Source organism: Arvicanthis niloticus, chromosome 18 (genome assembly GCF_011762505.2).
Source record: "Arvicanthis niloticus isolate mArvNil1 chromosome 18, mArvNil1.pat.X, whole genome shotgun sequence".
Taxonomy (NCBI): domain Eukaryota; kingdom Metazoa; phylum Chordata; class Mammalia; order Rodentia; family Muridae; genus Arvicanthis; species Arvicanthis niloticus.
This window is the reverse complement of record NC_047675.1, coordinates 32,175,877-32,200,000: the sequence shown is the minus strand read 5'-3', so window position 1 is coordinate 32,200,000 and position 24,124 is coordinate 32,175,877. Positions and strand designations below refer to the sequence as shown.

Below are 24,124 nucleotides of genomic sequence, written 5' to 3'. Positions count from 1 at the left end.
TATGATTCTTAAAACTAAGAAATGCAAAAAATAAAAACAAAACAAAAACAAAACCATATAAACCTACAAAAACTCATATTTAGCAATGAAAATATATATTAAATTTTGTTTGAAGGGGCTAGAGAGACTGCCCAGCAGTTAAGAGCACTGGCTGCTCTTTTAGAGGTTCTGAGTTCAATTCCCAGCAAGCACATAATGGCTCATAACCATCTGTATTGGGATCCGATGTTCTCTTCTGGCTTGTCGGAAGACAGCATATATAAAATAAATAAATCTTAAAAAAATTTTTTTTATGTGTTTGAAAAAAAACTCTTCCTTGTTTTTGTTTTTTGAGATAGGGTCTCACTCTGGGAACCAAATGACTTCAAACTGAAAAGTTGTTCTCACTTTAGACTTCTAAGAGTTAGTATTATAGGTATATACAAACAAATTAACCTTTATCTTCAATCAGGGTATAAACACTGACACATTTACATTCACCCTATTTTTGAGAGAGGAAGAAGCTTTGAGTAGATATTTAAAGTATTGTGTTCTGTATTTTTGTTGTTGTTTGTTCCCAGACAATATCTTACTATAGCCTTGACTGCCCTAGAACTGGAAATGTAGTTAGGCAAGCCTCAAAGAGATCCATCTACCTCTGCCTCTGAAATGCTAAGACTTTTTAAAGGCATGAGCCCCTGTCCACTGTTCCTGGTTTTCTGAGACAGGACAGCTCAGGCTGTCCTCTAATTCACCATGTAGTTGAGGATTACCTTGAACTTCTATTCTTCCTGTTTTCTGGGATTACAGATACAAGTCGCCAACTGTCTTTCTAGAAATAGGAAACATCTTCCAAGCAAAATTTTCAAAATTACTTATATAATGTTAGTCAGTTAGTTTTAAACAATGAGTATTTTATAGTTAGCTAAAAACCAAAGCCAAACCAACCATGTAGCTTTCTGAGAATTGTTTCAAGAAAAAAAACAAAACAAAACAAAAACTAGTTTTTTAAAATTTAGGTTTAAAAAAAAATTATTATTCTTAATTGTGTGAGTGTGTTCATGCACATGACTGCAGATGCCTGTGATAGCTATGGGTATCAGAGATCCCAGGAGCTGGAATCATGGGCAGTTGCCAGGTGCCTGATGTGGGTACTGAGAAACAAACTCTAGTCCTCTGGAAGAAGAATATGGAATTTTAACCACTGAGTTTGCTCATTTTAATAAAAGTTTTAAGTTACCTGCCTGGAGGCAGAGGCAGGTAGATCTGTGAGTTTGAGGCCAGCAGGATCTACTCAGTGAGTTCTAGGACAGCCAGAGCTACATAATGAGACCCCCATCTCAAAACAACAACAACAAAAAAGAAAAACAACCAAAACCCTAAAAAGATACCTCGCTGACATATTATTTTCAGGTAGAAGTGGGATTTCCAGAACTTTTGTGCTGGCGATTATTATCTCTTGACTTGCAGTGGCAACTGTCTTTCCAGTAATTCGATGCACCTGGTAAAATGCATGAGGTCGTAAATATCTATCATCGGCTGTTCCAATAAACATCTGTAGATTTATTGGCTTTTCACTATAGCCCAGGAGCTAAATGAAAAGAAGAAACACAAGAAAGTACACCTCATTAATCCAGGCATTTTAAAGTAAGCTTATAAGTCTATTATATTTGTATCACATACTATTATACATTTATTATCACAAAAGACAGTAAAAGTAACCCATGAGAATTTGACCATGCTCCAGTGAGTGTATAGATGACACAAAATGGACTTGCTTTTTCCTTTCTTTTTTTTTTTTTTTTTTTTTTTTTGAGGGGGGGGGAGTGTCAAAAGGGATGGAGAGTGGACATAGAGGACTGGGAAGTGAACATGACCAGGGTTTATGATGTGAAATGTGCAAATAATCAATAAAGTTTTTTTTTGTTTTGTTTTGGTTTTTTTGTTTTTCGAGACAGGGTTTCTCCATGTAGTCCTGGCTGTCCTGGAACTCACTCTGTAGACCAGGCTGGCCTCGAACTCAGAAATCCACCTGCCTCTGCCTCCCAAGTGCTGGGATTAAAGGCGTGCGCCACCACTGCCCGGCTCAATAAAGATATTATGTTGAAAAAAATTTTTAAGCCATGAAAAGCCCTCCAAAATTTTAAAAAATTTTTCTCCTATATACGAGTTTTTTTTGCCTGAATGTGCATGATTTGTGTGCCCTGAGAGAACAAGAGGGCACTGTATTCTCTAGAACTGGAGTTAACAGACAGCTGTTAGCCACCATGTGGGTGCTGGGAATCAAACCTATATCTTCTGAAATAGCTGCTAGTGCTCTGAACTGCTGAGCCATCTATCCAGCTCCCAAATTTTTAAATTACAGAAGTGTAAATACTGGAAAATGTTAAAAAGGAACTTGGAGGTGGGGAGGGTTGGAGGAAAGACAGATAAACATCTGAATCATCAAAAACTTTGAAAAGACAAGGTAGGGCTTAGCAGACTAAGGCTGGTATAAACCATTTGGTCCACATATTAAATTCAAGACCAGCCTGTATTAACCGAGAGACCCTGGCTCAAATCTTTTGCTCCAAAGCCTCCAACTGCCAGTATTATGGTACATGCCTTTAATTCCAGCAGTCAAGACAGAGGCAATCAGATCTGTCTTAAAACCAAGAGAAATGGCAGCTGAGTAACAAAATCCAAGGTTGTCTTCTGGCCTCCACAAACAAATGTGCACACACAAAAATACACAGAGACAAAAGACTACATATATCCACGTAATTAAAAACAAAGATACATTTTTCTGGTGCAGGAAAATGAACCCAGAGTTTTATATAGATTAAGCATATATTCTACTACCTAGCTGTACCCCTTAGCCCTACAAATGCACTTTTAAATCAATCTGCATGAGTATTCGTTTTTCCCTTTGATATTACTGTGGCATATTACATTAACTTATTTTCATATGTTGAATTACACATATTTCTAGAATAAATCTCATTTGATATTCAATCCTTTAAATGTTCTATCAGACTTAGTTTGTCACTATTCTGAGTCTATTTACATCTATAATCATAAAGACAAATATTTTTACCCATCTTATACCTTTGACCTCATCAACATGTATTTGACATTTATTTATGTATTTATTTTTCAGAACAGGGTCTTGCTATGTAGGCCAGGCTGGACTTAAACTTGTAAGCTTTCTGAAGTGGAATCTCCCACTCCAGTGCATGAGCTGCCACATTCAAATTATTAATTATTATTATTATTAAAAACAGCAAATGAGATGGCTCAGCAGGTAAAAGCACTTGCTTCTAAGCCTAACATTCTTGAGTTCAATCACCAGACCCATATGGAGGGAGAGAACCAACTCCCAAATTTGCCTTCTGGCCCCCATGTGTGCATCCTATGGCATGTCCATGTCTACATACATATGCACACATACTAATAAATGTAATAACTTTTAAAAATCCATAGTCCCCCATATCATATCTTCCCCTCACTGAAAATTCTCTAATGCTTTCCCTTCATTCAGAGCTAATTCAACTCCCTATGATGGTTTACATACAGGCCTATGAGATTTGGACTCTGCTGTTCTTATCCTGCCCTATGTTCCTTCCCACAGCCAGTCTAGACATGCTGGCTCTGGTTTACTACTTGAACCATTGCCCATTCCATTCCTAACCTCAGGACTTATTTACTTTTGGTTTTTGATACAAGGTTTCTCTGTGTAGTCCTGGCTATTCTGGAATTCTTTTTGTAGATCAGGCTGGCCTTGAACTCACAGATACTGCCTGTCTCTGCCTCTTAGGTGCTGGGATTAAAGGCATGTGCCACTATGCCTGTTTTTAGCATAAGGACTAAGTATTTTAACCCTCTGGAATGTTCTTCCTTCTGATCTTCCTATTATCCTCTACCTTCATTTCGTTTAACTTTGTTCCCAAAGATCAGTACCCTCAGAGAAACCCACATACTGCTTTATTAATTTTCATAGTATTGACTATTATCAACACTATTTTAAATTTTATTATCTACTTTCCTGGGAACCATAAAAACTCCAAAAAGAAGAAGCTGTCTTATTCATCATCCTAACTGTCTGTTTTTTACTGAGACTCTATTATAGAAGCAGTCTTTTTTATTGAAATGTTATTAATTCAACCAGTATTCCATTAATATATTATAAATGACATTTAAAAATGAGGATGTGTATGTCACGTGCTGGAGATAGTTCAGTAGTTAAGAGCACTTATTGCTCTTGCAGAGGACCCAGGTTCAATTCCCAGCACACACACATCAGTAGATTCACAGCCATCTGTAATTCCATTTCCAGTGAATCCCATGCTCTCTGCTAGCCTCTGTGGGCACTGCATATATGCACATACATACATATACATATGTACACATACATACATATACTCAGGCCCACACACATACACATAAAATAAATAAATTAATCCTTTAAAAAAAAGTCGTGTTAAATTTTAAGGAGTTAAATAAAATTCTTGAAAGATATACATTTATTCTTAAAAATAAAAGATATAGGCAAGCTCATAAAAAATCACCTAAGGCTTAATTAAAAAAGAAGAGGAGGAGGAAGAAGAGGATAAGGAAGAAGAGGAGGAGCCAGGAGGTGGTGGCGCACGCCTTTAATCTCACCACTTAGGAGGCAGAGGCAGGCCGATTTCTGAGTTGGAGGTCAGCCTGATCTACAGAGTGAGTTCCAGGACAGCCAAGGCTACAAAGAGGAACTCTATCTCGAAAAACCAGGGTGTGTAGAGGTGTGGGGGGTTATAGAGAGAATCATGGAAACCAGCTAAAAATCTGAAAATACTAAAATCAAGCAAGGTTTTAAATAAGGCAGGAACATTAAAAAGCAATAAAAAGAAAGTAATAAATACAATAAATCTTATCTATGAAATCCTAAAGAGATAAGTGTGATTGACCTCACAATTGACTACATATCGAATAACAAGTCTCTGTGTATGGCAGTATTAACTGGAAATTCTAAGTTTCAATACCCCCTCTCAAAAGATATTATCATTAGTAAATAAAGTATGACAGCTATAGTAAGCAGAAGGGTATGATATGACAGATGTGGGGAAAAGTAATTCCTAATGATATTCCTTTCAAGACTCAAGGAAAAGAAATCTAGTGCCTTGGTGTTATTGTTGTTGGTAATAATGGTGTTGGTAATAGTGGGAAACTATTCTTTTCAAAGACCCTGCCATGCTGTTACTTCTATCTGTGTATGGCATTATTAACTTTTCTAATAAACTTTTATCCAAGAAAGAGTGAGCTTGTGTGTGCTCAAGGGGCCACAACCATGAAGTTTCAGTAAATCACTGACCTATGCTCTATTGGGCCCAACCTCCACCAGACAACCTGGTTTACTAATGTCTCTAGCTTAATGATCAATCTGTAGATATCCGTTTCCTTCTGTGGCTTGTGGTAGAGTACAAGTTTAAACAGAAATCTTGTAAATATATAGCTACATATTTACCATGTAACACAACATCTAAGAAATGCAACTTCAACAAGAAGAAAAGAAAATCATTACCTAACCAGAGATAACAAGCTGCTCTATATTTATAAATATATGATTTGGTCAGTAATTTAGGCTGGAATCAGCTGAGCTCTTTCTGGAATGTATACTTTTGATTGTTGACAAGGTGGATCAGCTTCAAAGGATGAGCTGGCTATCAACAGGAGTATCATGATTTTCTCCTTTGTAATATCTCATCCTTGGTACCATACTATCATGTTTTCATAGAGATGACAAAGAAGCCAGATAATGACAGAAAAAAACCAAGGCTTCTGCTATGTCCCATGGCCCAAGTCTAGGATCCAACTTAAAGATCCAACTTAAAAGTTAGGTTTGAACATACAGACTTGCAGCTCTCTAAGCATCACAAACCTATAGAAAGTCCTCTGAGGATCATCTCCATACTGTCACTCCTGTCAGTTGAAATCCACAGCAACATTCTCAAAAGATACTGAACCCATTCCCAGCTTCCAAGCCTAACTTCCAAGGTATGCAGCATCCTCCATATGCTTTTCCCTTGCAAGGTGTCAAAGGGTAAACTGAGGTTACAGCAGCATCGCATCTCTTGGGCCTCCTAAGCAGAGACCAGGACATTCCAAAAGACCCTAAGACAGCAAACAGCTGTTTTTGGTTGTGAACCTTATTCTTTAACAGCTAAACTTCTGTTCAGCCCTAGTTTTTGTTTGTTTTGTTTCAAACAGGGTCTTGGGTAGTTCAGACTGACTTTAAACTCATTATGGAGCAACAGTTGGCTTTGAACTCCTGGATCACTCCTGGCTCTGCCTCTTGAATGCTAGGATTACTGGTATGTGTCACCATGACAAGCTTTGATAGAGTCTTGTAGCACAGCTGATTTCAGACCCAGTAAGTTTCTCAGGCAGGCTTGGAATTTGTGATCTGTCTGCCTCTCCAGACTGACTGCTGGGATTATAGGCAAGTACCACCATATCCAGCCAAGACATTAACATTTTTTTCCCCTTACCAAAGCAGGGTTTCTCTGTATAGCTTGGCTGTCCTAGAACTTCATCTGTAGGTGAGGCTGGCCTCAAGCTCACAGAGGTGCTCCCGAGTGCTAGGATTGAAGGCAGTTGCCACCATTACCTGGCTGAAACAATAGTTCTTAACCTTCCTAATGCTGCCACCCTCCTCATGCTGAGGTGACCCCAACCATAAAATTATTTTCACTGCTACCTCATAACTGTAATTTTGCTACTGTTATGAATCATAATGTAATACTTGTATTTTCTGATGTTGTTTTTGGGTCTCTACAGGGGAGCAGTCTTCAGGCCATAAATATCCAGGTAAGAGAAAACTACGGTGGACATACTCTGTATAGATTGTTAATATTCACATATGAACCAGAAGAGAAAGCTTTGGCATTTCTCTCTGAGGCCTTTACATGACCTGTGCTTATGTCAAGAGCGTACACACTCTCACTAAGGACTTCATTTACCTAGGGGTTTCTTGGCTCCATATAATAGTCATATTTCTGTACAATTTTATGAGTGCTTAAATTTGAATTTTGAATTTAACATATTTCAAATAGTATTCTCTTGCTATTTTCCTCTAACTATGAAACCATGCTTAGCTCACAAGTTGTACAAATAAAGATATGGCCAGTCTGGGCTCATAACGGCTATTGTTTGCTGACCCAGGTCCAGAACAGCAGTACTTTTTGGTTTGTGTTCTTGTTTTGAAACAAGATCTTACTATGTAGTCTTTTGGCTACCCCCAGAACACTATGTAGACAAGGATGGCCTCACACAGAGAGATCTGCTAGCTTCTGGCTCCTAAATACTGGAATTAAAGGTATATGCCACCATGTCCAGCTCCAGAATAATATTTCTTTTTTTTTTTTTTTTAAAGTTTCTATTTTTTTCTCCTTTTTTTTTGGGGGGGGGGACTTTTCGAGACAGGGTTTCTCTGTGTAGTCCTGGCTTTCCTGGAACTCACTCTGTAGACCGGGCTGGCCTCGAACTCAGAAATCCGCCTGCCTCTGCCTCCCAAGTGCTGGGACTAAAGGCATGCACCACCACTGCCCGGCCTTCTCCATTTTTTTTTTTTTTTTTAATTCACTTTACATCCTAATCACAATTCCTACTTCCTTTCCTCCCAGTCCCACCCTTACAACCGCCCCCCCCCCAATTGTCCCCTTTCCTCCTCAAGTGTAGAGGGAGCAACCCTTGGGTATCACTCTACCCTGGGACAACTAGTCCCAGCAGGACTAGGCACATCTTCTCCCACTGAGGACCAATTAAGCATCCCAGGTAGGGGGGAAAGGGATCCAATGACAGGTAACAGAGACCTAGACAGCCCAAGCTGCACATTTGCTACATCCAGCCCCTACATGCTCCCAAGCTGGTGGCCCAGCCTCTGTGAGCCTCCATAGGCCCAGGCTAGTTGAGTCTGTAGGTCTTCTTGTGGTGTCTTTGATCACTCTGGCTTCCTCGATTCTCCCTGACACTCTTCCACAAGACTCCTTGATCTCCACCTGATTTATGGCTGTAGGACAGAATAATCCTTCTTAACATGGACAGTATTGCCCTCTAGGAAGGAGTCGGGGTTAGAAAGCTATTTTGAATTTTAGTTGTCAACATGAGAAATGGTTTTTGAAGTGGAGTGGTCATGTTCATCTAACAAGAGAAGTGGAATACACTATAGGCAATTACTGAGAAGGAATTAGAAACAGAAATTCCCATGAATGCATTCAATAATCATAGTTTTTCAAAGTAACTAACTAGCCTATGTTGCATACAGTATTTTAAAATATGCCATCAGACATTCAAGTATAGAAAAAGATTATAAACCTAGAAGCCAAATCCTTGGTATATAAAAACAAAAAACGTTTTTTAAGCTTTAACATTTAAGTTTTTCATAAGTTTAATTACCATGTAAACAGTTCATCATTTCAGGAAATCATGTCATTGCAAATAATGCCACTCATGGAATTTAGGTTACTGATCAATACACATGCCTTTGTACCTACAAAACTCACACTGAATTGCAGGTTTAAATGATGACCTCACTGTTAGCAAGACTCTTCATTTTGGAACATTATTTTCATTACTTTAAGTTATCTTTATAGTTTAATTTCTATACTTCCTTTTAACACTGTAACACTGACACTTAATATTGCATGCAAATTCGTCTAATTATTGTTGAATTTCCATTTTATTGCTGTTTTAAAGGGTAGGCTTAGGTCTGACAGAATTGAGAACTACTGGTCTACAAAATCTGCAACTAATGTGCCATAAAGACCTCAGGATACAAACCAAGGACTTATGACATCATTTTATAAAAGGTCTTGAGTGTAACTCATATTCCAGAAACAATTCAAGAAGGATGAGAAGCCATAATTCCAACTACCTTTTTCAAAGGACATATGGATATAAATAGAATACACAAGTCAACAACAAATGGCAAATAAGTAAGTGGAAAAGTCTTTTATTAACAAAAGAAAACCACTTTTGTTTGTTTGTTTGTTTGTTTGTTTGTTTTGAGACAGGGTTTCTCTATGTAGCCCTAGCTGTCCTGGAACTCACTTTGTAGACCAGGCTGGCCTCAAATTCAGAGATCTGCTTTCTTCTGCTTCCTGAGCACTGGGATTAAAGGCATGCACCACCACCACCTGGCTAAGATACCACTTTTTAAAAATTATTTTATTTGTTGAATGTTTTGCCTGTATGTATAACTATATACCACCTTTGTGTGCAATACCCCTGAAGAACAAAAGAGAAGAGTGGAGTCCTCGGAACTGGAGGTAGGTGTATATATATGTATATGTATGTATGTATGTATGTATGTATGTGTGTATGTATGTGTGTATGTATGTGTATATATATATATATATATATATATATATATATATATATCTTTTTATCTAAAAAGATGAAAACCCATATGGGGGATAATAATCTGCCTGTAACTCTAATTCTAGGGGGACCCAATGTTTCTTCTGGTTTCCAGGGGCATTGTATATAAACATAGTGCAGATATATATGTTGGGAGCCGACTTGCAGCAGAAAGTGGCTATCAGCTTTGCAACCATCTCGAGCCATATACCCTGACAAGAGGCTTGTTTTCAACAGCCTACAACAGCTGAGCACACTCTGATAAACATCTTGTTTATCCCACATATCTTGTTTTGCTGTTTAGTGCCCCCAGCTGCAAGGCGCACGTGGCACCCATGCCCACAAGGCATGCGGTGCACGTGCTATCCATGCCATACACACCTGTAAGGCTTAGTCATATCCACACCTGCAAGGCACGTGGTATCCACGAGCCTACAAGGCACATGACAAAGTATATAAATACCTCAGATTTCCCTTCAATAAAGGAGAGAAAGAGAGACAATGAGAGAGAAAAGAGAAAGACAATAAGAGACAATAAAAGAGCCAATAAACAAGAGAGACTTGACTATACACCCTGTCTTGTCTCCATTCTTTGCATCTCTTGCTAGGCCCTGACCTGCTGACCGGAGCAACAGTGCAGGCCGGGACATTTTGGCCCCAAAGCGTGGGGAAGAACGGTCTGCAACACAGTAGCTCCAAGCATGGGTCAGAGAGTGGGCCGCAACACAGTGGCCGCCAAGCCAGGCAGTGTGGGCCGCAACAGATATACATGCAGCCAAAACACCCATACACACAAAATAATAAATTAAATAAAAAAAATGAGCCGGGTGGTGGTGGCGAACCCCTTTAATCCCTGCAGTTGGGAGGCAGAGGCAGGTGGATTTCTGAGTTCAAGGCCAGCCTGGTCTTCAGAGTGAGTTCCAGGACAGCCAGGGCTACACAGAGAAACCCTGTTTCAAAAAATAAAACAAACAAACAAAAAATGAGACTGGTGGTTTTTCAATAACATATGTATATCTTCAATCCTTATTTCACTAACAAATTTGTACTTTAAATTTTTTTATTTAAGCTGGGCAGTGGCAGTGCCTTTAATCCTAGCACTAGGAAGGCAGAGGCAAGTTAATCTCTGTTAATTCAGGCTACTCTGGTCTACAGAGTAAGTTCCAGGATAACCAGGGCCACACAGAGAAACCCTGTCTCAAAAACAAAACAACAACAAAAACTCAAACAACACAACAACAAAAGAATTTAAACCAGCATTCTGTGTTTGCATTGTAATGGCATGTATGTTACACATGAGCCATGTTTTAAATACATACATATAACTTTGTTTTAGTATTTCAGATGGGGTCTCACTAAGCAGCTCAGATTGGCTTTGAATTTGTGGCAATTTTCCTTCTAAGTTACTCAAATGCTAGGTTTACTACAAACATTAGGTCTTCCTAGAATTAGAGTTAAAAGCAGATTATAAAAACCATATGGGTTTTTATCTTCCTAGATAGATGGTCAAAAGATATACATATATGGTGTAGACCTTAATTACATTTTCTATTAAACTTTCTGTTTGAACTAGAGTTAATATATGCTTTTTATGCTAAGATTATGTTTAGCACTTCATTTCACAAAATTCAAGTAACTGTAAGTTAAACATTTTAAAATAATAAAGTTTATTTTTGAGATTCTTTAATCTTTTGTGTCGGGTCAGTCAGTGCACCTCTGATAAACCTTCCAGACTCATCTAACAGAGTATAAACCTAACAAGTGTTCTGGAAGTTAAGAGAGGGCATCATAGGGTTTACTACCTAGTCTACAAACTGTTCAATTGCATTTTCAGTACAGCTACCAGTGCTGGCCTCACAACCCTTCATTCATGTCTTAATCGAGACTTTATATCATCTACTAAAAGTCACTGTTGCGTGACAAAAGTTACCACTTGGTCTTTAACAATACAGACACAGACACACACACAGACACACACAGAGACACACTGTCTGTCTTTCTGTCTCTGAAACCTAACTCATTTATTATAGACTTTTCTCAAAACCCCTTTCCAGAGACATCAGTGCCTCAACTCCTCATATTATCTTGTGCTCTTAAAGTACAACAGCAATGTGCAATTTACTATACTCAAGCAAAATTTGCAGCTCTCTGTAAATATTTTAATACTTCCATAATAAGGAAATCTGCCAATATTTTCATTTTTAATTCCATTAAATTGTTTTGTCATTAACAATTTAATTAAATCGAGATTTGAATGGAAACTAGTTAATAAAACATAAAATGTTCAATATGAACACAGTAAAAAAAATGACCAAATTAAAGAAAAAATTAGAAAAGTACACATATAGTACACATATACAAACGTACATGTGTAGAAATAAAAAAAACTTTTTCTTCTGATTCTTTAGCAGCAAATGAGTTAAATAATACTGCCATATACAAACTACCACATCTTCTATACTTACAGCGACGACAAAGTCAAGATCGAGAGCATGTTATATACCCTGCTTTAGTTAGTCCATTCAATCCCAAAACTCCTGTATTTTCATTTGTATGAAATTTCATCGTAATGTCATTTGTATTTTCCAGTCTACAGATTAAGAACGCAAAACTAAAGGGAAATTGGAAACTTTCCAGAACTCAAGGCTAATGAATGCTTCCTTCTGCTATACCTACTGCTCTTTCACGTTCAAACTGTATGACATCAATAGTTCATCCAGTAATAGAAGAAATAGGAGCTCTACACTTGCCTCTAAATACGTGACGACAACAGCAGCCTCTTACCTTGCTATCAGAGTCTACACATATGTTTACCACATTAAAGACTCTATATTGCTGTTGAATAAATAGATTTTGGAATACAGAGATAATTTCATAATACAAAATAACTCAAATTTGGTAAATATATTTGAATAATGATTACTAAGTACCTGGCCAAACTGAAAAAATTAAGTCTAAAATTGAAAATAAACATTTTAAATGTTATTATTATACATAAATGTTATTACAAGTATCACAAAGTAAATAAGCACCATATACAAAGAGTCCTTAGTCATATTACTTCCCCCCACCCCCATTAAACGCGGGCGGAGTCACACGGGGAAAGCGAGATTCGAACAGGGAAGAGACAGAGCAGAGGGTACGGGATCACCCTCTGCAGGCAGCTACCTTAGCCGCTGCGCCACCGCTGGCTTGCTTCTTAGTCGTATTACATGACTCATATTTATTCCAGCTTGGCAAAGATATAAGCCACCTCTCCTTTTCACTTTGATAAAATAAACTACTTCTGTGAGAATCATTCATATAAGATTTCAAAGGGACTATATATAAATATATTTCTGCCAACATCTGCTTAAGTACATATAATACAGGATAAGAACAAAAGGACTGCTTCTCCGTATCTCAGTGATTTTAAAAAAGAATAAACGAGTCATACTACTGCCTTATCCAATCGAAGAAGGAACATTTATATTATACGCTATCAAAAAATAACTACCGTTAAAGTATCCTCTAAAACCTTTCATTTACTGTCAGTGCTCTGCTGATCAGGCCACTCTCTGCTGTGTAAAGGAAAGCAAGTTGTTGTTTGCTCTGTTTCTGTATCGTTTTCATAGTAAAGATCTGTGCCTGCTTAATTTAAGCCGGAGGGTTAAAGCCTCACTGTCCTTACAGGACACACTGTAACACTTTAATAACAGCAGTTCCACTATCAGTCCTGCCAAATTACCTGGGAAGGACCCCTGAATCTGACTATATCAGAAACATGAACATATTTGAAATACTGCAGAGATACTAAAAACACAAAAATAAATTCAATATCATAAATTGCTTAAAGGCAAAAATGTGACAAAAATAAGTGTTAATGTACACAACATAACAATGTCATATAAAAAAGTCTTCCCTACAGTTAGGTATCGTGGCACACACTTATTATCCTAGCACTTGAAACACAAGCAGGAGGATCAGTACTTTATGGCTATCCTTAGCTACACAGTGACTTTTAGGTCAATCTGGGCTACATGAGACTTTGTATTAAAAACAAAAACAAAAACAAACCATCACTAAGCAATGGATCTTTACATATGATAAAGTATAAAGTCTAAAAACAACAAAATTATAAACCTTGTCTTTCAAACTTCAATAATTTTTATAGTAAGATTTGAAATATTTCTGTATCACGCTAGGGACAAAGTTTAGTTGTACAGTACTTGCCTTGCATGTATGAGGCCCAGGGTTTGGCCCCCAGCAGAGCAACAAAATAGAAAAGAAAAAAGCTTACTTACCACTGTTTAATCTATACTCTTATTTTTACTTTTGAGATAGGGTCTCACCAAGCAGACCAGGTTAGCCAAACAATATAGTATAAGCTCTTTTTTTTTTTTTTCCCTTGGTGAAAGTTACCAAAATTCCCATGTGTACCTTTATTTCACAGACATGATACAGCATGCACTTACAACACTGAACTCTATTTAAAAACACCAGGAAATTGGCACCAGTGTAAGTGCAGACTATAACCTCACACTTTCCATATACTTTATATGCATTCCTATATGTTTATATGCATTTTTAATAGAGATAGAAATTTAAGTAATTACTCACTGGTAAAGATACAGACATAGTCCATCACTATGAATAAATTTTCTTATATTTATGACACTTAAACTCTGTTTCCTGGAAAGTATTAATCTGTTCTATGTCTCTACAGTTTATTCAACTTGAGAAAGCTCTATCAATGGAATTATACTTTATGTAAGCCTGTCAGGTCCTTTTTCAGTCAGCATACTCCCACAGAGAGCCGTGAGAACTGGCTGTAGTGGAATACCTATGACAGACCAAACACCATAGAAGACTACACAAGCTGTTGCACATATCAACTGTTGTGCCTTCCTACGGATGGGTGGTAGTAGCCTAGGAGTATACTACAGTTGCTTAACAATGCACTTGAGTTGTTTCTAATTTGCGTTTATTGACAGTTATGAATGTTGGTGTTCAGATTATTGTGCATTAAAAAAAAAACATTTTTGTTGTTTTTTCCCCTCACCCCCTTCTTAAAAGACAGTCTCTTTTGTAGCCCATGTTGTCCTATAACTCATGATGTGTCCCAGGCTGACCTTGAATTCACAGTGATCCTCTTGACCTCAATATTCTTGAAGGCTGGGATTACAAGTAAGAATCACCACCAATGGTTTAAAACTAAGCATTTTTTAGTTTTATTTATTTATTTTTTAATGTTATACTCCATTCATGTGAAGTTAAAACTCGGAAAAATGTTAATTCAAAGCTTTAAAATATGAGACATACCTGAAATATACCAAATATCCCATGGCTCACCATAGGCCCTAATGCAGAAGAACCAATCAATAGGACTGAACCTCAAAACTGAACCAAAATAAACCTTCCTCATTACAAGCAGATCACCTTATTTTTGATATCACAATGATGGAAAGGTTACTAACCCACCATCCTTTAAAAATTAACGTGTCTAGAGTATGTCTCAGCAGTTAAGAGCACTTGCTGTTCTTGCCGAGGACTTCAGTTCAGTTATCAGCATGTACATCCTGAGGCTCACAACTGCCTGTAATTCCAGAAAAGCAGGCACACACAAATACACGTAAAATAAATTTTAAAAACTTAATTCAAATTTCCAGACAACTATCTAGTCTTCCACTCAATATATATTCCAAAGAAAGATGGGGGAGAGACTAAAATATTATCAAATGTTGCTTATTTTTCAGGGTGACAAATTCTGGGTAATCTGTTGCATTATTCTTTCTACTTTCTGCACAACTTAAATTTGTATGTGTGCTGCATGTCATGAATACACATGGAATTCCTTTATTACTTTCTGCCTTACTGTCCTGTGACAAGTTCTTTCACTGAAACTGAAGCTAGCTTTCTTGACTAGGCTGGCAACTAGTCAGAAAACTCCTTTAATAAGTGTGTTTCTATACTCTAGTGCTGAGAGTTACAGGCACATTCAGTCAAGGCTGGCTTTTTAAGTCATTGTTAGAAATTCAAACTCAAGTCCTCATGCTTACAGAACATGCTTTCCTACTCAGTCCTTTCCCCACCCTGTAGCACTTATATATTAAATGAGCATCTACTATATTCATAAACACAATATATTCTTTTTTGTCTTGTTTTGGTTTTTGTTTTCCAAGACAGGAGGGTTTCTCTGGTGTCACCCTGGCTGTCTTATAACTCACTTTATAGACCAGGCTAGCCTCAAACTCAGAGAGCTGCCTGCTTCTGCCTTCTGAGTACTGGGATTAAATCACCACCTGACACAATATATGGGTCAAATATTGTAAGGTATGGGCAAATCACCACCTGACACAATATAGTCTTTTTAAAATCAGAAAAACAGCAATTTGACCACCAACATCTTACTTCTCCAGATGAAAAGTCAGGAAGGTTTCTTTTAGACTAGCAAAGAAAATACAGCCACATCAACAAGCACACAAAACAGAGGCTCTCCAAATTTGAGTTTTCTTTCTTTTAGCTAAATCAATATACTTATTCAATCATTAACATACATGCATATATATATATATATATACACACACACACACATATACACACACATACATATATATGTACACATATATGTATGTATACACATACATATATATGTATATATATGCATATATATACATATAGAAAAGCTCCCCAAGTCTCATACCTTCACAACAGGATGGCCACCAGTAGAGGCTTTCACAGCCCCTCGGCTACCTTCAGTTTCATAATGGGCTCTATGGTGAGTTTTAGGTTGAACTTCTATTTTCAATTCACATTGTCCGAAGTGAGTTGGTAAAGGCCAGTCTAATGGAGGTAATGAAGATGTGCTATAACAAAACACAAACAATCTCATCATATCATCACTGCAATGTGCTATAATAACAGACACACAATCTCATCACACCATCACCACAAAGCATATTCAAAGACTCAAAGCATCTCTTGGCCAGTTCCAATATTTTTTCCAGTGGTTTAAAAAAAAAAAAAATTCCAAAATCAACTTATTTCACTTTCAAGTTATAGTACCAATCATGGAAGGTATTTAATTAAGCTATTCTTTTTTGTTTGGTTGGTTGGTTTGGTTTTTTTGAGACAGAGTTTCTCTGTGTAGCTTTGGCTATCCTGGAACTTGATCTGTAGACCAGGCTGACTTTGAATTCATAGAGATTCACCTGCCTCTGGCTCCTGAATACTGGGATTAAAGACATACACTACTGTCACCAGGGTCTCTATTCTTTTTTAGTGAATAAATAATTCTTTAACCTAAATACTTAAGTAGCACTGGCTGTCCTAGAATTAGCTCGTAGGCCAGGCTGTCCTAAACTCACAGAAATCCACCTGCCTCTGCCTCCCAAGTACTGAGATTAAAGCTGTTTGTCACCCTAGTACCCCTAGAAGTTCAATTTCTTAAAGCAAAAATATTCCTTCATGTACGTGTGTGTGTGTGTAGTTCTGAATAAGTCATTTTATTCATTTTGATTTTATGTGTATGAGTGTTTTGCCTGCATGTGTGTCTGTGTACCATGTACATGCCTAATAGCTGCAGAGGCCAGAAGAGGGCACTGTAACCCTTGGAGCTGGAGTTACAGATGATTGTGAGATGCCCTGTGGGTGCTAGGAATTGAGTCTGGGTCTTCTGGAAGAGCAGCAGGTACTCTTAAAAAACTGAGCAATCTATCCAGTCTCTAAGACTAAGTACCTTCAAAATCTAAATTTTTGCTTCTTTCAGTATGTGTGTCTCTCTGCTCTAGTATGAATCTGTGGAAATCAATCTATTCTGCCTGTGGCCTCCTCCACTTCCTATCATTTCACTCTTCTCTCTGAAGAGTGAAATTGCTTATATCAAGCAATCCTTTGACTTATGAAAAGTTTAGTTTCAGTACATAATTGCTTGAAACAAACATAAAGCATTTTAGTATGTTTTTAAAAGGTTAATATTTCCCTTGATAAGAATTTAAACAGTGTGAAGACCTAAAAGTCTACTAATACTGAAGATTGTTCAGTAAGAAGAGTGCTTGCCATTCCAAAATGAGGACCTTGGTTCGAATTGCCAAAACACACATAAAAGACAGCACAAGTTTTCCAAGCCTGTAATCCTAGCACTGGAGAAAGAGAGAGACAGGAAGATCCCTGGGGCTTTCCAGCCAATCAGGTTCAATGAGATCCTATCTTTTAAAACCAAGTGAAAGCTGGGCAGTTGTGGTGTACACCTTTGATCCTAGAACTCAGAAGGCAAAAGCAAGCAGATCTCTGAGTTAGAGGTCAGCCTGATCTACAGAGCAAGTTCCAGGACAGCCAGGACTACACAGAGAAACCTTGTCTCAAAAAACCAAAACCAAAAAAACAAGTAAACAAAAACCAAGTGGAGAAACAAATGAGGAATTAGGAAAACATCCAATGTCAACCTCTGGCCTCCATATGCATCTACACACACACACACACACACACACACACACACACACACAAATAAAGAACTGTAAAATTATTTACATATCTAAAGATCAAATAGTAATGGACACAAAGGTCAGTTAGTAAGTAGAGTTCTTGCCTAGCATGCAAGAAAACCTGAGTCTGAACCCTAGCACTACATAAAACTAGGTGTACTGGCACAACAGGTTATCTCAGAATTTAGGAGGTGGAGGTAGGAGGATCAAAACTTCAAGGCCATTGTCAACTATGTAGTAAACTTAAGGCCAGTCTGAGCTACATAGGACCCAGTCTCAAAGAAAAAAAAGAAAAAAAGACTGCTGAAAGATTTAGGGGGGAAAAAAGGCCAATCACAATAGCATGGACCTATAGTCCAAGTTACTTTGGGAGGTTGGAATAGTAGGATCATACATTTTAAGTCAGCATGTGTCAAAAGAGGCAATATAGCAAGATCCTATCTCAATTAAATAAGCATTTAAAGGTAAATACATTATGGGAGAAAATGCTTGTCATTAATAAGACAAAGCCAGAGAGAACTCAGTAAAGTGCCTGCATAAAGGTAGAAGGAAAGCATAGCTCCACCTCCAGAAAGTTGTGCTCTGAGCATACCACACAGGGTGTGACACACATGCCCACATTCACACACACCATCTATGAGTGTGCACACATTTTTTTTCCCCTAAAGCTGGCAACTTGGTGAGCTCTAGGCCAACAAGAAAACTTGTCTCAAAAAACAAGATGTATGACTCCTGAGGAATAATACCCAAGGCTGTCTTTTGGCCTCCACACACATGAACATACACACACTTCAAATATGCAAATTCAGTTAATTCATTAGTGATATAATAACTCATCTGTACAATAATCTTTTCTAGATAACAAAATTTCTCTTAAGGAGCCTTAAATGTCATTTACTGTATTTTTCTTCATCTACATACTTTTAAAATATAACTTTAGTCAATTTAAAAACACTTTTAAAGACTTAAAGAAAAATAAAAAGGACCTCCAAGTTATTTGATGAGTAAAATTTATTTTTTAAAAATTGAAAAACAAGAAAGATGAGAGCAGGGAGAGGGGAGAAAAGGAGTGAAAAGAAGGGAAATGAAAGGGAAAAGGGAAAGGAGAGGAAAAGAGGTCAAATAATGTAGTTCTACAATGCAAATGACCTATAAGCATGAAAAAATGATCAGCAGCCATTTCTACCAACTCACCGAAATATTGGGGTGTGGCCAGGCTTTGGTTTGCTCCAGGTAAAGGGTGAAGGAACTGAAAGAAACTGGTCACCAGATGAATCTTTCTTTAAAGGATACTGCGATCCAAGGCCATCATCAACTGACGTCTCCCGGGATGGGGATAAGCTCCCTTGATCATCTGAACAGACCTCTAATTTTCCTGGTAGTATGGAAGCTTGATCTTCAGAAGTCTTCCTTGTTTTCAAAGGGATGTCAGTCTCTACACAGTACTGAAATGGAAACGGTGCAGGGCTGAGGCCTGATCCAGTGTGAACAGGAGCAGTGAGCCAGGTATCTTCTGTTACACTTCCTCTAGGGGAGTGACCAGGGGATGGAACAGGTGAGTGATGGGGTGAAAGGGAACCAGCATAACATACTTCAGCACTGGAGTGCCGTCGTTTACCACAGGGAGAAGTGGGCCTTGATGAGGGTCCTGAGGCTGGTCTGGGGCTCAGCCAATTCTCATCAGTGATACTGGATCTAGGAGAGTGGCAAGGAGACTGCCTAGGTGACAAGGAGTGTCCAGATCCATACTGTTGATGCCAGGACTCTTCTCCAGGGCAACCTCCTGGAGAGCCACCTGGAGAAGTCAGAGGTGAGCCAAGAGTGAATCGTGCAGCTGCTTCATTCAACTCAGAGTCCACATCATCATAAATGTGAGACAGAGATTCACAAGAAGATGCATCAGAGAACCAGCTCCTAGAAGAAATGCTGCTGGCAGGACTAGGACTAAGGGAAGATTCCCGGTAGGATGGCTCAAGTGGAAGATAGAGATGATCTCTAGAAGGCCTTTCCAAATATTCCCTTTCTGGGTCATTTATATGTAGGTCCTCTTCATGAGCATCTGTTCCTTGATGACAGTTAGGAGAGATGGATGTAATTTGAATACTTGGGCACTCAAAGGGTTTAGGACCACCTAATGGGCTATATTTAGATTCAGAAATATCACCAGTTCCTTCATAATTTTTGTAACCCTGGAGCTGAAATGATGGTGATAAAACAGAAGAGTGAGACTGCAGCAGTCCATGATGTGGTAAGCCAAGGGGTGAGTTTAAAGCAGATGGAGGCGGATCTACATTAAAGATGTAAATGGATGCACATTCATCTGCTTCAAGATCTATGGAAACAAAGAAAAAAACACAACCAAAAAGATCAATAAAAGAAGAAATTAGAAAATTCAAGTGTATAAATTATTAGATGAAACAGTAGTAACAATCCTGAGAGAAAAAATTTGGATATCAAACTGCATGTCATTAGTTTCACTAAAGGGCTGGGCACAGTGATTCTTGTCTGTTAAATATAACAACACACAGGCAGAGGGATTACTGAGAGTTCAATGCCTATTTTAGCTACATACTGAGTTTTTGCTTTAGCTATTTGATCAGATCATAGCAACAACAACAAAGGTTGACTTTTTAAAAATGCAATTATTCATTTTTGCATATATGAATATATGTTTCATGAGGAATATGACAATACGACATTCTTTTTCTTCTACATTTCCAAAAATTATAATCTGAAAATAGTGAATGTTTTTATAAAAGGTATATTTCTGTATATTTTATCACACACAAATAAAAAAAAAAAAAATTAAAGCTGCCGGGCAATGGTGGCGCACGCCTTTAATCCCAGCACTTGGGAGGCAGAGACAGGCGGATTTCTGAGTTTGAGGCCAGCCTGGTCTACCGAGTGAGTTCCAGGACAGCCAAGGCTATACAAAGAAACCCTGTCTTAAAATAAAAAAAAAAAAAATTAAAGCCATAGAACTATAAAATAATTGGACCAGCAAGATAGCTTAGTGAATAAAGGTACTTGCTGCTAACCCAAAGATCTGAGTCCAACCTCTGGGACCCACATGATAAGAGAGAGAGAACCAACTCCTGCACATGACTCCTGAGTACAATAACATGTGCACACTCACACACACTCTACATCCCCTGCCCTCCAAAAAGCCTGAATTTAATTAAAATCTTTAGAGATTTTATTATTTTAATTTTTTTGTGTTTGCCTGCATGTATATTTTTTCTTTTGTTTTTTTTAAAGATTTATTTATTGCCGGGCAGTGGTGGCACAAGCCTTTGGTCCCAGCACTTGGGAAGCAGAGGCAGGCGGATTTCTGAGTTTGAGGCCAGCCTGGTCTACAGAGTGAGTTCCAGGACAGCCAAGGCTATACAGAGAAACCCTGTCTCGAAAAAAACAAAAAACAAGATTTATTTATTTATTTATTTCATATGTGAGTACACTGCTGCTATGTTCAGACACACCAGAAGAGGGCAACAGATCCCATTACAGATGGTTGTGAGCCACCATGTGGTTGCTGGGAATTGAACTCAGGACCTCTGGAAGAGCAGTCAGTGCTCTTAACTACTGAATCATCTCTCCAACCCCTGTCTACATGTATATTAACACATATAAGGTCCCTTGGAATTGAAGTTACAGAGGTTGTAACTTTCTAGATGCTAGGAACAGAACCTAGACCCTCTGTAAGAGCAGCAAGTGCTTTCAACATGGACTCATCTCTTCAGCCCTAGGATTTTTTTTTTTTAATGATAGAAATTGTATTATATTTGGCAATTGCAGTTTAAGATTGAATGAAGCACAGTCTTTGAACGGCACCTTTGGAGCCAGGTGATGTTGGTGTATGCCTATAATCCCAGCACTCAGGAGGCAGAGGCAGAGGCAGGTGAATCTCTACGAGCTTGAGACCAGCCTGGTCTACAGAGTGAGTTCCAGGGCAGCCAGGACCATGCAGAGAAACCTTATCTTAAAAAACAAGATGGGGGAGGGAGGAAGGTAGAAATGGGGAGAGACAGACAAGACTGAGAGCCAGAGACACCTTTGGGCTGGGAGGAGATTATGGTTCATACTAGAATTTAGGAGGCAGAAGGATTGCCAGTTCTAAACCAGGGCAGGTCAGGCTGTGAGTCTGAGACCATCTGGGATACACAATGATATTCTGTCTCAAAATCAAACAACAAATAGGTTTTATTAATTTCTGGTAGAGGTGTGGTTTGTTGTTTGTACCACCCCACCATTAACATTAACCTTGCCTCTTACTTACATCATTTACTCTCTGTAGGTGTTTTCCTTGCAGTAAAATTCAAGGAATCTCTTTTCTTTTAGGAAGTGTATATAATAACACAGACATCTTCCTCAGAAATCATATCATCAAGAATTCATGTTTGCACACAGAGGACCAGGTTACAAAAGCCACTAGATGGGGCTGGAGATGACTCCTCAGTAGAAAGCACTGGCTGCTCTTTAAAGGATCTGGGCTTGATTTGACTCCCAGCACCCATACAACAGCTCGCCAGTGTCTGAAACTCCCGTCCCAGGTGATCCAATGCCCTCTTCTGAGGGCACAAGACATGTACATGGTACAGAGACACTATCAGGCAAAACATCCAACACATAAAATAAATTAAAACAAAAAAGCAACCAGACACCACTAGATTATTTACCTAAATAAAAAAATAACTGACTGAGGATATTAAATTATAGTTGATCATTAATCTTCACAAATTTAGAAGATTCAACTTACTCCCTTGCTGTGCCTGGTGGCATGCATCTCTGTTATCCCAGCACTCTAAGCTTGGGCAGTGGAACTGAAAATTTAAGAACAGCTTTGGCAGCGAAGATGTCCGCCTGCCTGCAGAGAGCACGGGGCCTTCTGTGCGTTCTCTCTCTATCCCGCGGGTTTAAATCCCTCCCTCCCATGCATCTCCTCCCCCGTCTCATGGGGGTCAGGGGGAGAAGAATAGCTTTGGCTACAAAGGAAAAACCTGTCTCAAAATAAATTAAATTAAAATGGATAAAGTTAAATAAAACCCACCCCTTGCTTTTTTATATTTAAGCAAGTCGTGCTAGCAACAACTATACTAGCAACTACTATATCCTTCATTATAAAATCCGGTTGTTTTAAAAAAAACAAATTTTTACTTTTAAAATCTTATGTTTTAATAAAAACCATCCATGAAAGTCTTTATAGTTTCATTCTTTTTTGTTTTTTCGAGACAGGGTTTCTCTGTATAGCCTTGGCTGTCCTGGAACTCACTCTGTAGACCAGGCTGGCCTCAAACTCAGAAATCCGCCTGCCTCTGCCTCCCAAGTGCTGGGATTAAAGGCGTGCGCCACCACTGCCCGGCTATAGTTTCATTCTAATGTAATTATTATATCAATGTTATTTCAGCAGTTGATTAATACTGAAATTCATAATTTCCTCCAAGTATATACACAAGTGATGTCTTGATAAAAATGGTTTATTGGGTAACAGTGTTTTCTGTACTAGGATGAGAACTTGAATTCAAACCCCTGTCAGCCATAAAAAGGGTGGGCATGGCTCCAAGTGTCTGTATCCTTGACACTGAGGGCCAAGAGGCAGGCAGTTCTTAGGGATTCCCAGCAGGCAAGTCAGCCTAGCTGAAATGGTGAGCTTCTGGCTCAATGAGAGACCCTGTCTCAAAACCGAAGGTTAACAGCCATAGAAGAAAACATCTGCCCTCCTCCACCAGCCTCCTCATGCATGGAAGCATGGATGTACAATGTCTTAAAGTAATACAAAGACTTGAACACACAAAAAAAGTGTCATCTTTTTTCCCCATGTGTCCAGAAGTCCTAACTCTGAGATGATCGCAGTCTCTCCAACCACACTTTTTTAACAGTCATTAAGATTTTCAACTGTAGACTTCTTGATGCTCCAGAACCATCTTGACTCATTTAATTTTTTAAAAATATTCTATTAGCCACCAGAGAGGGCCCTAGGAAAGCAGACAGTAACCTGGAGAATATAGAGAGCATGTTCATGTCTTTACTAATAGTAAACCAGGGTCTGGCAAAATACAGCCTGTGAGCCAAATCTGTCCTACCACCTGCTTTTGTTTTTTGTTTGTTTTTTTAGTGACAGCCTACAAGCTAAGAATGGTTTTTAAAAGAAATTTTTATGAGATATAATAATATGATTCAAATTCTGGTGCCTATAAATACAATTTTATTGGAACTTGGCCACACTCAATTATATGCTGTCCATGGTCACATTCCCACAAAGACAGAGCAGAGTAACTGTGAAAAAACACATTAAGTTCTGCCACACT

General features: G+C 38.3%; 1 protein-coding gene across 3 annotated transcripts in view; it reads right to left on the bottom strand.

The window, feature by feature from the left end:
- The window catches only part of Nfatc3 (nuclear factor of activated T cells 3), a 76,196-nt gene that overhangs the window by 37,916 nt on the left and 14,156 nt on the right, over positions 1-24,124 (bottom strand). For all 3 annotated transcript variants that reach the window (XR_013104878.1, XM_034522985.2, XM_076915808.1), the window contains exons 2-4: positions 19,014-20,151; positions 16,040-16,202; positions 1,371-1,570 (exon numbers count right to left, since the gene is read on the bottom strand). Coding sequence is in view for 2 of the 3 variants with exons in the window: in XM_034522985.2 (XP_034378876.1) it covers positions 1,371-1,570; positions 16,040-16,202; positions 19,014-20,151 (1,501 nt within the window). In the remaining variant the exon portion in view is untranslated. The remainder of the gene's footprint in view (positions 1-1,370; positions 1,571-16,039; positions 16,203-19,013; positions 20,152-24,124) is intronic.